At 39.2% G+C, this 17,065-nt stretch overlaps 1 protein-coding gene across 4 annotated transcripts in view; it reads left to right on the top strand.

Annotated features, from left to right (window-relative positions):
* Positions 1 to 17,065, top strand: part of kcnq2 (potassium channel, voltage gated KQT-like subfamily Q, member 2) — a 30,238-nt gene that overhangs the window by 4,776 nt on the left and 8,397 nt on the right. For all 4 annotated transcript variants that reach the window (XR_001482151.1, XM_015402473.1, XM_015402472.1 and 1 more), the window contains exons 2-13: positions 3,628 to 3,778; positions 4,035 to 4,125; positions 6,767 to 6,893; positions 7,665 to 7,840; positions 8,109 to 8,234; positions 8,743 to 8,853; positions 8,936 to 9,031; positions 11,179 to 11,273; positions 11,346 to 11,414; positions 12,167 to 12,196; positions 12,724 to 12,803; positions 13,843 to 14,049. Coding sequence is in view for 3 of the 4 variants with exons in the window: in XM_015402473.1 (XP_015257959.1) it covers positions 3,628 to 3,778; positions 4,035 to 4,125; positions 6,767 to 6,893; positions 7,665 to 7,840; positions 8,109 to 8,234; positions 8,743 to 8,853; positions 8,936 to 9,031; positions 11,179 to 11,273; positions 11,346 to 11,414; positions 12,167 to 12,196; positions 12,724 to 12,803; positions 13,843 to 14,049 (1,359 nt within the window). In the remaining variant the exon portion in view is untranslated. The remainder of the gene's footprint in view (positions 1 to 3,627; positions 3,779 to 4,034; positions 4,126 to 6,766; positions 6,894 to 7,664; positions 7,841 to 8,108; positions 8,235 to 8,742; positions 8,854 to 8,935; positions 9,032 to 11,178; positions 11,274 to 11,345; positions 11,415 to 12,166; positions 12,197 to 12,723; positions 12,804 to 13,842; positions 14,050 to 17,065) is intronic.

Here is a 17,065-nt window from a genome sequence, read left to right on the forward strand (position 1 = left end):
AATAATAATAATAAAAAAACAACCTTTCTTCCAGTTTCTTCAACTTGTCAGGAAGATGCTCATCTCTGCATTTCGACTAAATCAGAAAAGTCTTTCAGGGACTTTGTTGCTGATATTAAGTATTGTTCACAAGTGAAAAAAAAATCTAACATGAAGCTATCCAGTGCATTTTTGGCATTTAGCGATTTGACACTGTCTTTGGATATAATGGATAGGCAGCTAGCGCTAACTACATGCTTAGACGTCAGATTTGCTTTGCTTCAGTATGTTTTGAAGAGAATAGCAGGTGAAAATTGGTTCGGCAGCAGGAAGTATTCACCAGTTTGCTTCCAAACAACAACGGCAGACAGATCCTGGTGGAACAGTACTTGGCAAAAACCTCCACTGCCCAGCTGGCACTCTGTAGACCTGCTGGAAATTTATGTGCAGCGTGCCAAACACTATCCACTTAAAGCTGAGTTTGTCGAAAGACAAAACTGAAGTGAAAGAGTGTAATGTTGTTCTATACATCAACAAATCACAAACAGATGCAGAAATATTCATAAACAAATATCAGCAGTAGACACTAATTTGTGAACAGGAGTGTTTGGAAAACTACACTAGCTACTGTTAAAACAGAAAAGTCTAAAGGTGATTGAAGATACAGAAAGTTACTGTGCCCACCAGTTTTACGCAGTTACTTTAGTCCCAAATGTATGACGTAGTTTCAAAACGAGCATATTTTTTCTAATGTTTTTAGATATTGTTATTTTTATTTTTTATTTAATAGCTTATGATCGCATTAATGAAAGCTTTGAAGGCCTCCCATCTAATGCTTGCTACTATTTCAGTAGGGTTTAATTTAAAGTATTCATTGATCCATTTTTACTTTAGCTAATGGCTTGTCCTGTAGGTTTGCATTCTGTATTTTGGGGGATAATCAAAGTTATCTCCGTAAACATTTATAAGCAGTGCAGTCTGGCTAGAATTTTACTGTTACACCAACATTTCTTAATATTTGATGTACAGAAATCCGAAAATAATCAATGTTTGAGTGGCTTTTATATATGATAAAATATTATTAGTGTTCTTTTAGTTTAAGTTCTGATATCTCAGTATTTAAGACAAATGAAGGGCCTTAACATTGTTTATTAACATCCCCTCATTAATATGTGAGTTGGGTTTGATTAAATAGATCTGTACAGTTCTGGGCTCAGGGCACAGTTGGAGAAAAGCTCACATTTTTTTATGAGGAGATTATGAAATATAAGCTTTTAAAGAATGCAGGTCGGTCCTGATTTTGGCCAAACATATTGAAAATTAGGTTTCTATGATAATGAGATGCATTGCATTGTAATGCATCTACTCTATAGATCCCATATACTGTGTGAAATTTGGAAAGGTATGGTTCTGTGCATCGAAATAACTCCAATACATATATAGGTAGTGTAAACGCCATGTATGACATTATCTGGTCATTAAATGATTTCTGTCTAAAACAGTCAAATATGATTTTCTTTTTATTTAAGGTGCTTTATTAAATGTTATAAACTGCAAGTTTGAAAGCCCCATGCAGTACGACGTTGAATATTGCGAGCTTCACTTCATCAAAGCTCTGAAGTTGTTTGAAAGAAAAAGAGGATAGTGATGGGTAATTGGGTAAGAAGCCATGCACGCATTCACATCACAGTTAACTATAAGAATATTCCTCCTTAGTGTGAGGTGTTGGGAGCAGCTTTTCACCCTAACTTTACCACAACAATTACAAAAGAAGAAAATAATCTAATTTCCCATGTATCTGTAATGAAACAACAATAAATAACAAACTGGTGATTGTCTTAAACAATTATCCCTTAAGGTTTATATTAGATATCAGCATGTTGTGCATCTTAAATTAAGTCCACCGGGTTCTCAAATGTTTAAAAACGGCAAATAAAACAGCAGGGAAAACTTATATGAGCAGCTTATAGCGGTTAGAAGATCAATTGTTTAATAATCTTCATAAGTTATGTTGAAGGATGTGGTTCCTGTAAAATCCCTTAGTTATTTTTCTTATAAGCTGAAGAGGAAGAAGAGGATTTCTCTGGTTTCAGCTCAGCTCCAGCCTTCAAGGAAGCATGTCCTTAATGAAATTAATTTGTGTTTGTTTACCCTCCTATCTCCAGCCTGAGAAGATACAGATCGTTCCATCTGTCAATGTTTTTTATGTAACCTGTCTTAGCATCAGGAAGGAGAATCAGAACCAGGAAAAGCTTTAGTGCCAAGCAAGGTTTCTATGTACAAGGAATTTGTTTTTCAGTAATAAGGTAGTTCTCATAGACAGGCAAACATACATGTTACATCAATAGATAGACAAATATTTATTTAAAATAAATATGTCCAAGTACCCAAGACACATCAACAACTGGAGGCATAGTGACAGGACTCCACGCTGTCATACATGGAAGGAGCACCATGGCAGCTATTAAAAATAAACAAGAGTGTAAAGACATAATGAAAGTATACATAAACACATGTGCTGAGACTCCAGCAGGACACAGTGAGACCCAGGCCTAATTGAAGAGGCTTGTAGCAGGTGAGAAGAAGCTGTTTTTATGGGTTAAGGTTCTGGACTGCAGGCTTCTGATGAAGGTCTTAAACTGTTTGTGTCCTCCAGGACTACCTGCTTGCCTCAGAGTCCTGGAGGTGTACAGTTCCTTAAGAAAATAAAACTTAGAGTCTGACTCCCTCTTTGCAGACCAATGATAGGCTTCAGCCTGCCCTTGCTGCCGGGCAGCAATCTTAAGGGTCTTGCTCAGGGACTCAGAGTGGCAGTCCGTGGGAGCGTGTCTTGATTTTAGAACGTTCGAGACCCAAGCGTAATGCTATAACCACTAGGACACCACTCCCCTTCAAGGCAAAGTTCCCCGATTCGAATCGAGCTGCGACAGTAACCGCAAAATCCGAACCACTAGACCACCAGGGAGTGGCAGCAACATACTAGAGGAAGGCGATTTTCCCTGTTTTCACATGATTGTTCTACTTTGAGCATGCATGAGCTGCCAGCTCATGTTAAACGTGCATCATTATCTCATTTGATCACGGTCCAATTTTTCTCCATTACGTTGACTAAGGTTACCATATGTCAGTCAAATGCGTTCCAAATGATCCAACTTTGTTCCAAAATCCACATGGAACGATTTTAACTCACATAGAACTTTATTTATGCTAACCATCGAGTTAGCATCACTGCTACCTGGTAGGATGGACTTATTTTTGTATTCATTTTACTTTGATGAGTAAAAATGTAATTTGGCTTTTTTGGTGAGGGTTTGGCCATATTAGCACTTGTTTTTCATCAGAAAACATATCCGTGCATTGGGAAATTAAAATGTAGTGGCCTATGCTCTTTGTAACTTTTCACCAAGCTGCCATCTTGATCCTGACGTCCCCCTTATCATATTTATGCTTGTGACTAAAATGTGAAGCCAAGGGCAAATTCCCATCTATGAATACTGAATTTCATTACTTATATTAAGCCAGAAGACTCCTTTGTATGTAAACCTGCAGTAGTCGAATATCTAAGTGGTTGGTCAATAACCATTATTGCTGCAACCTTTTTGAACATTTGGTAGGATTGTTTATTAAAGAGAATATCTCTCTCTCCAGGTGGAGATGAAGGTCCTCGTCGTCAGCGCAGCAGCGTCTCTGGAGGCAAGAAACCTCCGAAAAGAAACGCCCTCTACAGGAGGCTGCAGAACTTCCTGTACAATGTCCTGGAGAGACCTCGAGGATGGGCCTTCATCTACCATGCCTATGTGTAATGATCTCAGTCAACATCTCACATACCTGTCCGCTAATGCTTTTACCTCATTATTTATTTACCTCTTTTATTTTAGTTATGCAGATTTAATTTTATTATTGAATAGTAAATAAGCTTTTTCACCACTGCTCAGAGATTTCAAAAGCAGTTGAGTCTGCAAACAAATATCAGATCAATTACAACAGCTGGAATGAAGCTCTGAATTATTGATCTGGGCTCAGTTTTCATGGGTTTATTGATTGTCTGTGTCCAGGTTCCTGCTGGTTTTCTCCTGCCTGGTTCTGTCTGTGTTCTCCACCATCAAAGAGTATGAAAAGAGCTCAGAAGATGCCCTCTACATTCTGGTAAAGAAAAACAAAAGAAAAAAGTTAATGCTAACTTTTACTCTGAGTTTAACAGGCTTGTACTCTTCGTTAGGTTGGCCTTATTCAGAACCAGTCATTGTGATTAATTAAGGCTAAATATATCTGCTGGTGCAGTTCTCTGACTGTTAGGTAGTGATGATGAAGATAAAGATGCATGTTGGATTTAGTGTCTTTTTTAAAGAATATGCTTGTTAGTGCTACTATTCAAAATGAAACAAAAAGAAATGTCTTTTTTGTTTACTTCTTTTCCTTACGGAAGATGATTACTGTAGGGCCGCTGAAAAAAAAAAGTTAACTGATTTTGACATTTTATTTCAGTATAATATGAGAAAAAAGTAATAATTCTCAAATTTTTTTCATAATTCTGACTTTTTTTGGAGTTTTTACGGCACTAGTGGCTTGTTTTTCTGACAGTAGGCTGGCAGAAAAGGGGGTATGAGAGAGGGGGAGAGACATGCAGCAAAGGACCACAGGTCGGATCGAACCACGGTCAGCTGCGTCGAGGACTAAGGCCTCCGTACATGGGTCGTGCGCACTAACTATGTCCAGAATTCTGACTTTTTATTTCAATTTTGACTTCAATTTCATAATTACTGGATTTTTTTTTCAGAATTCTGACTTTAATCTCAGAATTTTGGATCTTAATGTAGATGGGCACCATGAAGGAAGAGATGTGGGATCATTCAGCTTCACTGATAAAGATGTGAGTTGATTGAGAGGGCCATTGACACATTGGTGGAAAAATGACGTAATTAGGTGACTTTTTACGTGCCCGAGGGGTCGCCGGTGATACTCTTTCATTAATGGAAGAGCAGAAGGTGATTAATACAAGAGAGCTAGTTTCTAAAACAGACATTGCTATGGCTTGATGCTAACATGTTTGTTAGTTGTCAGAATTCAATCAGAATTCTGAGATTAAAGTCAGTATTCTGACTTTTTTCCATATTATACTGAAATAAAATCTAAAAATCAGTTAACTTTTTTTATTTTTTCAGTGGCCCTAATCCTCTTCTGCAGTTCCTTCATCAGGTCATCACAACATTTTTCTTTTAAATTCAAACCTCCTCCTCAGCTCAGGAGATGAAGGGCCTTCCTCTGATACCTTTAAAGTTCTGGGACTTAGAACGATCTGTGCCGTATCTCAGCCTGAACCATCTTTGCTAAAAACTCTGAGGTCTGCTCTACAGATGTATTACAATATGAAACCATTCCCCCCACCCATGCTGGTTTATTGCCTCAACTAAAGCAGCATTTAAGACTAGGAAACTCTGAAAATATGCAATACTGAAATGAGATAAAAGATGTGTGCATGAATGCGGACAGTTATTGAAGAAAATAGTTTTTATATTTTTTATCTAAACAAAGAAAATTTAAAACTACTGTTTGTTCTAGAGAACTATTCAGAGTCTTCACTTTTAAAAACCTGAGTCAAATTCATGCTTAAAGTATGGATATTACAGACTTTGACAAGAAGTTAAAATGATTCAATATTTTTGTTTGTATAAATCTGAGCTTTGTATGTTATACATGTTTCTTTACAACCGTGCAACGGGCTACTCTTCCCTTTAATTGCACATTGGAGTTATGCTCACTGGCCCTCATTTGTTTAACATCTGTGATGAGCGGGGATAGAATCGTGTGGAATGTAGATCTCTCTAATATTAGACCTTGTTCAGAACATCCTATAGCAATGCTCTAAGGAGTCTAATCAGCGTATAAGTCAGACATCATCATGGACCGGGAAACCTTATCAAGCCCTGAACACTTGTTCCTTCTTGATTCTTCAATTTCCAAGGTCTTCCTGCAGAACCAATGCATCCATCATGCAGCATTCACACAAGCATCACAACAGTATTTACATTTTTTCACATCAATCAGTATGATTGCCTCTCGCCTTCTCACAGGAATGGGAGGAAACATTTGAATATTTAGCTGATTTAGATTTAAGTTTTTCTTTATCAAAGTGAGATGTCCTCATGTATAGTTATAACTCAGCAGTGCAAGCACACATAACCCTATAGGTTTAAATGCTTATGATGGATTAATCTATGATTAATATAGAGGGAAATTAAATGTCTGATTGGAACTATGATACATTGTAGCTTCAGTCCGCTGCCTTGCCCTCTGCACCACCAGTTTCTTCTGCTTACAGATTGAGCATACACATGGGTCAGAGTTACCTTGAGGAAAACATATTTTGTCAGGTTTTCTAAAAATATATCACAAACTTTGCATGCAAGCTGATGTATGCACATTTCAGGGGCAAACAAATCCTTCATGATTTAGACCCCAGAGCCTTCAGAGGTCAATGTCATGCATTACATTTTAACTGCGAACATTTTTTATTATAAATGTGTTTTTAGACTTTAGAAAAGCAGAGCTTTCTACATGCAGTAGTACAATCCTCTTAGCCCTAGTGTTACAGTCTTTTGGTTTCTGCCAGAATCATTAGTATGAAGCAGATCAAGTTCAGGAAACTTTGAACACTGCATGGATGTTCAGGCTCTCACTTTCACTGAACTTCCACCATTTTAATGGCTGAATGCACATTAAAACAATGTGTGTAGTCCCAGCATTAGAAGTGTCTTCTAACGCCTGTCCACATGCTGCGTCTATGCAGGAGGTAGTGACTATCGTGGTATTTGGGGTGGAGTACATGGTGAGGATCTGGGCTGCCGGTTGCTGCTGCCGCTACAGAGGATGGAGAGGACGACTTAAATTTGCCAGAAAGCCATTCTGTGTCATCGGTAAGTTTCAGGACCTCCATCTCTTGCTATCATTCTGAAACATGTTTATTTCAAGGAACTGAAAGGTCCAATGTTTTTATCATTCAACCAAAAAAGATATAAAATCACATAAATGAATGAAATCAAGCTATTTAATGATTTAATTCCACGTAGAACCAGTTTTAGAGAGAGGTGCTGGTCTTAAAGTTCTGGAGGTTTTTGTTTTAGAATAGAATAGAATAGAATAAAATAGAAAATCCCTTTATTGTCCCACAATGGGGAAATTCTGTTGTTTACATCAGCAAAAAGATTATAGAAAACATTTTCACACAAATGTGGACCTATTTTTAGACATAAATTATTTAGATTTACTTATATCTTTTTATCCCTTTCATAGAATAGAATAGATAATCTCTTTATTGTACCACAATGGGGAAATTTACAGCAGCAAAAGGAAGAGTTAAAAGATGAAAAATAAAATTCTGCACTGTAAATTGTTTTAATCATATAAATACTATGCACCTGGAGAATAAATAACCAATATACAGCTATGGACATTTTTACAGTAATGGATATTTGAAAATAGCAGCAACATCAGAGATGTACAAAATGCAAGCAGCATGTTATTTAACTGACTAAGGTAGAAACTGTGCAAAATCAGCACGAATATAACAAGTTATTGAGGTTGTTGGGAATAGTGGTGGTAACAGTGACAGATGCTCTGTAATAGACGCTCTGACACGTTTTTCCTTCAGTTCGTCTCAAATCTCTCTTTTACCTTCTCCTCTGCAGACATCATGGTGCTCATAGCCTCCATCTCTGTCCTGGCTGCTGGGACTCAAGGAAACGTTTTTGCCACATCTGCCATCAGGTCCCTCCGGTTCTTACAGATTCTCCGGATGATCCGCATGGATCGTCGGGGAGGAACCTGGAAACTTCTAGGATCGGTAGTCTACGCCCACAGCAAGGTGACTGGTGTTACAATAAGAGGCAGAAAAATGAAATGGTTCTGGTAATAAAAACTTAATTGATTATAATTGATTAAGCTCTGGTCTAATGCATGAGGTAGTTTCTGCTACCACAACAAAACGAGAAGGGTGAGACATCACAAGGTCTTCAAAGGAATAAGATATGTTTATGTTCATCCATGGATGGATGTGGGGACGGATGGATGAATTGATCTATGGTGGATTGAATTAAGGTTGATCAGATGACTGGTTCCCTCTCTGTCTGCAGGAACTCATCACTGCCTGGTACATTGGCTTCCTGTGTCTCATCCTGGCCAGTTTCCTGGTTTATTTGGCTGAAAAAGAAGACAACGAGCAGTTTGAGACTTATGCTGATGCCCTCTGGTGGGGACTGGTGAGACAACTTCACAGACAGTTAAAGACAGCCCTTTGGTGTAATGTTCACCTGTCTCACAAAGAGAAATGATTTCTTAGAGTTCAAACAGCTGACCTCTGGGTCATGTGCCTGGTTCACGGTTAGGTTCTGCTTTCTTTGGTCCAGAATGTGGCTGTGACCCTAAAGCCAGTCAATCTGATGGTAAACATCAGTTTAAGGACATTCAATTAATGTTAGAGAGGATCTAGCTATAATAAAGATAAGAACTCTTTAACCGTATAGTATGTTTTATTTTGATGAATGTAAGCAATGTATCTACAATGCTACTATGGTGAAAGCACACTTAAAATACTTTACATCACAGAAAACGAGTTCCTCTTTGGTTTTTATAGGGTATTATTTTATCCAGCTGCAGTGCAGATGCTTCAGGTTTCCTCTGGATCTTAAAGCTGTATTATCTGAGCTCCTCAGCCTGTTGTCTCCCTGCTGCAGGAGAATTTGATTCGTCTCCTAATGTCTTTGTCAGATAACCCTGACGACCATCGGATACGGAGACAAGTTTCCTGTCACCTGGAACGGACGTCTGCTAGCTGCGACGTTCACACTGATCGGAGTTTCCTTCTTTGCTTTGCCAGCTGTGAGCCACGTTATTGACTGCCTGTTTTTGCCTAGACTTACCTGAGACACCTGCTCATTCATGTCACCTGATTCCTTTCCAGGGAATTCTGGGCTCTGGATTTGCTTTGAAGGTTCAGGAACAGCACAGGCAGAAACACTTTGAGAAAAGACGGAACCCTGCAGCTGGACTCATACAGGTAGAGACTGACAGCTGTTTTATGATTGGTTCAGATGAGAGAAGGTGAGACCATTAGATCCAACAGAACCTTATCCCTGGCCTGATCTGGTTGAATTAGAATCACAAATTGATATTTTCGTGTTACTGGGAAAAGGAGACTCTATTTGTTCAAATGACACGAAAACCAAAGTTATTCTTGAACTTTTTTTCCAGACTAAAAAAGAATAGTAACAACAGTTTGACATGTTCATAAACCCCTTCAAACAGTGTCAAAATCATTTATTGAGAATCATACTTTGCAAAAGAAATACAAGTTTTGAGGACAACAACTGACAGATTTAGGTTTTATTGTTTTCAGAAGTCTATTTAAATTTACTAAAAAACTTTAACAGTAATGAAACCATCAATCCATTAAGCTAACAAAATAAACACTACAAAATAAACTGAAAATAATTCTTTTGATGGGCTTTAATCAAAATATCTGGGAGGGGTGGCTGTTTGAATAAGGAGTTGGAGCACTGGAAAAGTTTGATTGTGTAGTTTATAAATCATGAAGTTCTTCTGCCTGTTGTAGGGTATCTGCAAAGGGATTGTCTCGAGGTAGTTAGTGAGTTTTCATAGGCTTCCTCATGTAGGGTTGCATGAGAAGCAGTTTTTTGTTTCGTTTTTTAGTGTCTCTTTGCTTTGATCTCTAATCAGTGGGCTTCTGGCCCGCTTATGCGAAAGTCTGCTCCCACTTCAAAGGTCTTCTCTTTGTTAATATGTTGTCTGTGCTTTGAAAGTTTGCTGCCCTGTTAAAGTCCAATAGAACAATGAGCAGGAAGTCTGGATTTATTTATAATTTTTTTATTTTTATCCATCTTAGATACCTGGTTGGCCAGGTGTGCCCTTACTGACACTCGCCTGAGGTGGAATATAAACAGCAGCCGGAACAAATGTCGAAAACTCCCACGGAGAATAAGATGGTTTACAGTTAATGAATAATGTCTCTAAAGTAAGGGCTGCATCATTTCCTTAACGCTATGACATCTATACACCTACCTTTGGTGATAAAGAGACAGAATCTTCCACATTGTTTTTCAAGTAAACTCCATCACACAATCCACCAGGGAAAGATTAAATCCCGGGGGTTAATACACTGTCTGCAATATGATCTGTGTTGGAGAAGCAGTTCATCTTTTTTTTTTGGCTGGAGAGCGGTCATTTGCCTGTTGGATAGAATTTAGCACAGTGAGGAAATCCTGCCATCTCAGCCTAACCGTTGCACCTGCATGCTTATCTATACAGCGTCAGCATCTTCCTTAGATTCCATAGAGTGTTAGCAGTCCAAAGTCCAGTATTTAAAAGTGTATTGTGTATGAAGGGCAAAAGAGAAGATGTTAAACAAACAGTATAAAATCAGATATTATACATATATATGCTGATGAAGATTCTCTGTCATCCAGGTTACATACCTGTACCCTTTGCTTTACCTGGTAATGCTGTGTCTCTGTCTGCTCTGGAACAAAGGCAGCTGCAATGCAGAGTCTGGGTTGAGTTCAGTAAACCAAGTCTCAGTGAAGCATAAAACAGATGATAAATTAACATCTCAGATTTTTCCCACCAGAAGCCGAAGGTTATCCGGACACACATTGGAAAGAAATATTGCCAGAAGCGTTGTCTGAAATCCCCTCTGGCAAGGATGCAGGATCAGCAGAGCTTGTTTTCCTCCCCCCTTCAGCAACACACATAAGCAGCAGTGAATGCGTCCTTTACCAAAATGTCAAATAACTCCCCTGATGATGTGATAAAAGTGGAAATAATCCAATGATCCAATTCTAACCGGTCATATTGCCCTAAAACTGATTATCTCTTTCCTGCTGAAAATCAAGTCATCTAACATTTTAAATACTCTGCATCAAATCCAGCCCCCACATTTTTCCAAAACCTATTTCCACATAAACACGATGACTCAGAGAGGCCATTAACTGCTCTGAGATCAGAGGTTTTCTTTATGTTTACCTCCCTTTTCCAATGCCTCCCCTCTGAACTACGACATTTTTTAATTGATCTGTGAGTCAAAGCTTTGAAAGATTGATCTAGATTCTAGCTTCTTTCCGAGGTTGAAGAACAAATTGTTTTAGTTTATGAAATCTTTGGATACTTATTGAGTGTCTGTGCCTGAAGGCTGCCTGGAGAGTCTATGCCACAAATCTGACCCGGACTGACCTGACTTCCACCTGGGACTATTATGAGAGGACAGTGTCTGTCCCTATGTACAGGTGAGAGTAATATTTCTGCAGCCCTTAACTCTTATCCTGCAGTATCTTCATCCTGTCTGTGTTTGTCTGCAGGCTGATTCCTCCTCTTAACCAGCTGGACTTGCTGAGGAACCTCAAGAATAAATCTGGACTTTCATTTAGGTTCGTAAAATTTCACACAAATCAAAGCATTCTGTATCAAGCAATCATTCGCCTTTGACCACCAACAATAGGCAAGGTCTGTGAGGTGTCTTACCCAGGGACACTATGGCTGCAGCAGGGGCCCAATCTAGCAATCCATGTAATCTATGATCATACCACCGATCAATTAACTTTACTTGAGCTGCAGTGTAACACCAACGCCTTGATATTCAAAGAAATCCAAATAATGGGCTCCTAATTGGGTAGGCAAAAAAATTGCAAGTGCAATAAGTTGGTGTGTTTCAAGTGTTTTGAAGGATTTCATAGAAGGATAAGACACACATACCGGACATACCCATGCAAATCAGCAAATAGATAGAGCTAAAAAAGAATAGTAATACTTATTTAAAAAGAAATGACAAAAAAAAACACATTTATCAACAGAAATATTTGTTTTCTAGTTTGTGGTAAAATCTATAGGTGCATATCCTCCGACCATATATTTGGTCATTGGGCTATGACCAAATACTCAGGAAGGCACAAAGTAGATTTGCGCCTGGTGTGCTGCTCAATTCACATGAGCTAATTTTTTTTTTTTTACCTTTACATCAGCTTTGTGCATGTTAACAAGTTTGCATGTGTTTTTATACATACCAGCAGTGGTACAGTCTTGCAAGAACAGTGAGAAGTCATAATGTTTTGTCTCTCCACTTTTTACATGATGGAGTATTCAGACGAATTAAGATAATATGTAACTTTGTGTCTGTCTGCAGGAAGGACGTCCAGCCTGAGCCATCACCAAGGTCAGTCTGCAGCTCTGCTTCTTAAAAGAGTTCAGATTCACTCAGATGCTTTTACATTTCTGCTGCAGGACAGAAACTGTATCTTCAGGCCACTGAACACCTGATCTCTCTGGGATTCATTTCAATTTGATTGTAAACTAATAGTTTACATTCAGACTAAGATGGCTCTTCCAGATTTGCTCAAATATCACAGTCAGAAGTGCTGACAGAACCAAATGATATGGATGAAAACATGGTAACGTAACATTATTAAATGAAGAGTAACAGTAGGACTAACTGTGACTAAAAATAAGTACCAGAACATTGCTTGTTCATTATCTCAGATGAACTTTCTGTTTTGATGCAATTCTGTCTTTTCTGGCACTTACAACCACTGACCAAACCAACAGAACCACACCCTTCTTTGTGAAGGGTAGCTCTAAATATGTCCCTAACATCAGGTGATTTGTTGTGCTTAATAAGTCTTCAGGTCAGATTGGTACATATTCTTGATTTTGAACAAAACAAACTTCATTTTGTTTTTCCAGTCAGAAGGTGAGTTTGAAAGAGAGAGTCTTCTCTTCCCCAAGAAGCTCAGGGACCAAAGGGAAAAGTTCTCCTCAGCACGGTGGGTATTAGTTCATCATGTTTATGAAGGTGAATGTTTGGCCAAAAGTAGAACCGGTTTGAAAACAAACCATTAATAATCTGTTAAACCTAATCTCAGACTAACTGAACAGTCGGTGTGTTTCCATTACAAATGTGATCAAAACTATATCAATATATCAATATTCTGCTCATTTGAAAAATGCAAATTTTTGTCATTCCAGTATTTCCATTGAATAAGATATACAATTAAAATTGCACCTGGATGCGTTTGTTCTTGCAATAACAACAATGTAGTGACTATAGTACTATATCCATAGTTCAGCCGTGGCTCTAGTACTCATCGTGCTCATTATAAAGAAATAAAAATACTAAATACTAAAAATTACTCAGTTTCCTCATAAATCCGAATAAGCCGCTCCAGGTCCAGTTGTAGATCACGTTACTCTTGTAATAATTTTGATGCAACTGAAAAACCGGCCCATCAAAGCATAGGAACTTTTCATCGAAAAGCATGGATTTTCTTGTTTTCATTATTAGAGTTTGCGTAATTATATGGTTAATCGAAATGCAGCTAATGACAACGTGAGTGTTGGCCTAGTGGATAGAGCTATGCACTGAAAAGGTTGGAAGTACCTGGTTCAATCTGGATTCCTGAGCAAGACCCTTAACCCCACACTGCTCCCAGGGCGCCACACAATGGCAGCCCCCTGCTCCCCAATGGGATGGGTTAAATTCCCCATTGTGGGACGATAAAGGGATTTACATTTTTATTTTTTTTTATTTTTAACATTTTCCAAAAGCAGATCTGTGTGTTGCTATGGGAACCTGCTGAAACAATTACCAGCTCACCCCATTCCACAAGCTCTTTTGTGTTTCTGCTTTTTGACTTAGAGGGAGTAGAGATCCACTTCTGTTAGCCTCTTCCAGAAGCTTCTTCCACTCAATTTTAGGATTTTAGGGATCATAAGACAAAGCTGTACCTTATGTTTCAGCATCTTTACTGCCTGCTTGGATGAAACACCAGAGAGTTTGATCCACCTTGCTTTTAATGTCTCCAGTGGTCCCTCCAGGTGGTGTTGGTCCTGGAGTGGGTGTTGGTCCTGGTACTCCCAGCGGGGTTCAGGCATTGCGTCGGTCTCCAAGCATAGAGCCCAGTATGGATGAGAGTCCAAGCAAGGTTCCAAAGAGTTGGAGCTTCGGAGAACGCAGCCGAACAAGGCAGGCCTTCAGGATCCGTGGAGCAGCATCTCGCCAGAACTCTGAAGGTGAGACAGGCTGGAGTTGGGTTAAGCTCTTCTTCAACATTCTGATCCTAGACTACACACAAACTCTGATCTACCAAGATCACAAACAGGATATTTAAAAGACTGTGGTGCAAAAGCATTTATTAGAGATGTATTCATTATGTTTAGAGATCTATCTGACATAAAAGTAAACATTTCATTAAGAAGTTTAATTAGAAATTGATCTTGCAAACTATTTGATAATTTTAAAGACATCACAACTTATATAACCTCAGTCTCGTCTGTTTTTGTAAAAGTGGGAAAATTGTCATGATTTTACAAAGTTCAGACCCAAATGCAGAAAACCGAACAGGGGGACCAGGGAAAAGGTATAATGGGTTTTATGAAGAGGTAAAACAGAGAGAGAAGTGTTGCTCTGAACACTGCTCAACTGAAAAGTGAGGGGAAGACACAGCGGTTAATACAGGCTCAGTGGGGAATTTGACTCGTGAACTTGGAGAAGAGGATTTGGTTGCTGACTCACGTTTCCAGAGGAGTAGTTGAATCCTTGACTCCTGTCTGTGTGCTGTAGTTCCAGTGTTTGTCTGATTCGGTGGAGGGCGAAACAGGGTTCACCCAGAATGCGGTTGTTTGTAGATGAACGGAGAAACTGACTGCCACTCAGATTTCCTGCAGTACTTGAACGGGTCATAGTGGAGATGAATCCCTTTCTCAGTGCGAAGCTCAAACGATCTATTGGAGAAAGTGGATCCAAACCTCCTGTTTGAACCCCAGCTCAGTTTGAAGCTCAGTTGATCCTTCCAGGGAGAGAAGGTCCGAGAAATCCAGTTTGCAGGATGACTTCCTGCCGAAAGGCAAAGACAAAAACAAAGTTAAACTCAGGTTGACAAAAACTCAGTCTGACTCAGCAAAACTCAGCTTGGCTAGAGTACCCAAAACTGGCAAACACTCTGGCGTAGGTAGTGGCAGTCAGCAACTTAAGAGCACTCTGTTTAACGAGGAAACCATCAGCAGGTGTGTGAGGAGGCGGACCAGAACCAGGCGCCTCCTGGTGGATGAAGGGAGACAAACACAGAAATACAAACACAAAGACAGGAGTCCTGACAAAAATATGTGGATGGTGATTTTGGGAGCAGACTAGGAGTCAGAAGCCTCTAGTTTTTTATGACTAATTAATGAGACCAAGGTTAGGACTAGCTGATTTTAAGAATAAAAGCATACATTATTGATGGTGAATACTGTACTTAAAGCTGACAATTAAAACAGTAATTAGTAATAAATTAGTAGACTTTACAAAGAGTCACCTCTCATGTTGCCACTGAGGGGAAAAGTGAAGACAAAGTTTTTAAATGTCCTTACAGTTATTAGATGTTGTGACCTAGCCCTGCAGTTCTTGTTGGGTTTAATCTTTAAAAGATAATAAAAAACAGTTAATACCATTAATCCAAACGTATCTCATGAAGAGTGGACTAAGACTCTGATGAGATACGATGATGATAACAAAGAGATCAATCACCTTAAAAGCATTACAGGGGTGAAAACTGAGGCATAAAAGTAAAGCTGCGGAAGAAAGACCTGAGTGGGTGGGCCTACATCAGGCCAGTACCAGGTCCATGCAGAGCTGCAGCTTGTGTTTCCTCCCAGGTTTCTACTTTGTCCCTTATGAATCAGGATGGATCACTGAAATGTGTGCTGCTTCATTCTGACATCCAATGAAGTCCCTTTCTACCCAGTTCCAAACCTAAACCATCTGAAGCAAAAACAACAGGAATTCAGAGCCCATCCTTCTGTTCTCTGCTGCATCCTGCAGAGCCTAGCATGGGTGGGCCGCATCTGAACAGGTCACAGCAAAAACAAACCGGGTTACAACCTATTACCTGAACATACCTCTGGAATCTGATAAAAACATTTTGCAGGATTACAGGGAGAACATGGAGGTTCCACAAAAACATCAGTGAATCTTTAAAGGAACATTTAAATTGTCAATGGAGCAGCAATAAGAAATTATTCCACAAAAGCAGAGTCTGGGAGGAGTCCAGAAAACAGAGGTGGAACTGAAGCGAGTGGAGAAAGGATGAAGAATGGAGGAGAAGGTTTGGAGAGGAAACAGATCAACAGTCTTCATCAGAGATAAAAGGTTAGAACTGGTCCAACAGCTTACCCCATGGTCTCCATCCATGTTGGTGGCTTTCAATATCAAAACATGCAACTCTATTAACTGCAGTTGTGAAAGCCAGAGTGGAGGCCTGCTGCTGCAAGCAGGGGCAGAGTTCAGCCAGAAGCACTAAGTTGTAACGCATAAAGTCACCAATGTGAAGATAGTATTGCAGCACCAATACAGATAACTGGCTGTGCAGTATTTGCTGATACCGATGCCATCTGTTTGAAATTGATGTGTGTGTGTATCTATGAAGAACTGCATACAACTTGGATGTAAAATAATTGCCATCATGGCTTTGTCAAGCTGCTGCCTACCTTTGTGAAGCAGGAAAAAGACTAAAACAATGTGAATCCAGTAGAACTTTTTATTGCCTACCTGGAATGGGTGACAATAGTTGAATAAACTTTTGGCTCTCAAAATGGTATCGGTACACTATTTGTTGGTACTCGCAATACCACAATTTTAATGCAGTATCGGGGCCCTGCCCGATACTGGTATCGGTGCAACACTAGAAGATAGCAATAGATAAAGTTATGTGGTACAAGCCGCCATATTGGAGATTGTTGCTTTTAAACTTAACCCTTAACTACATCTCCCATCATTTATAGCTGGTGGCTTAGCCTAATGAAAACAGTGACAGGATATGGGAACATTTTAAAGTTGTCTGTATGCAGAGTTTCCTGTTTTCTGTTTGTGTTATAAGCAAAGGTTCTATTGTAAAGGTTAAGTCCTGTTCTGAAGGTCTGGTATTGTTATATAAGTCAGGTTGCAGACTGAGGTTACAGTTTGGCTCATTCTTGAAATGTCGTATTTGAAGAAAATCCTCAACTTCTCAGATTCTTCATTCGTACACCAACTTCTAGGGTTCCATTGTTC

The sequence above is a fragment of the Cyprinodon variegatus genome, unplaced genomic scaffold, assembly GCF_000732505.1.
Source record: "Cyprinodon variegatus isolate N-32 unplaced genomic scaffold, C_variegatus-1.0 Scaffold1351, whole genome shotgun sequence".
Taxonomy (NCBI): Eukaryota; Metazoa; Chordata; class Actinopteri; order Cyprinodontiformes; family Cyprinodontidae; genus Cyprinodon; species Cyprinodon variegatus.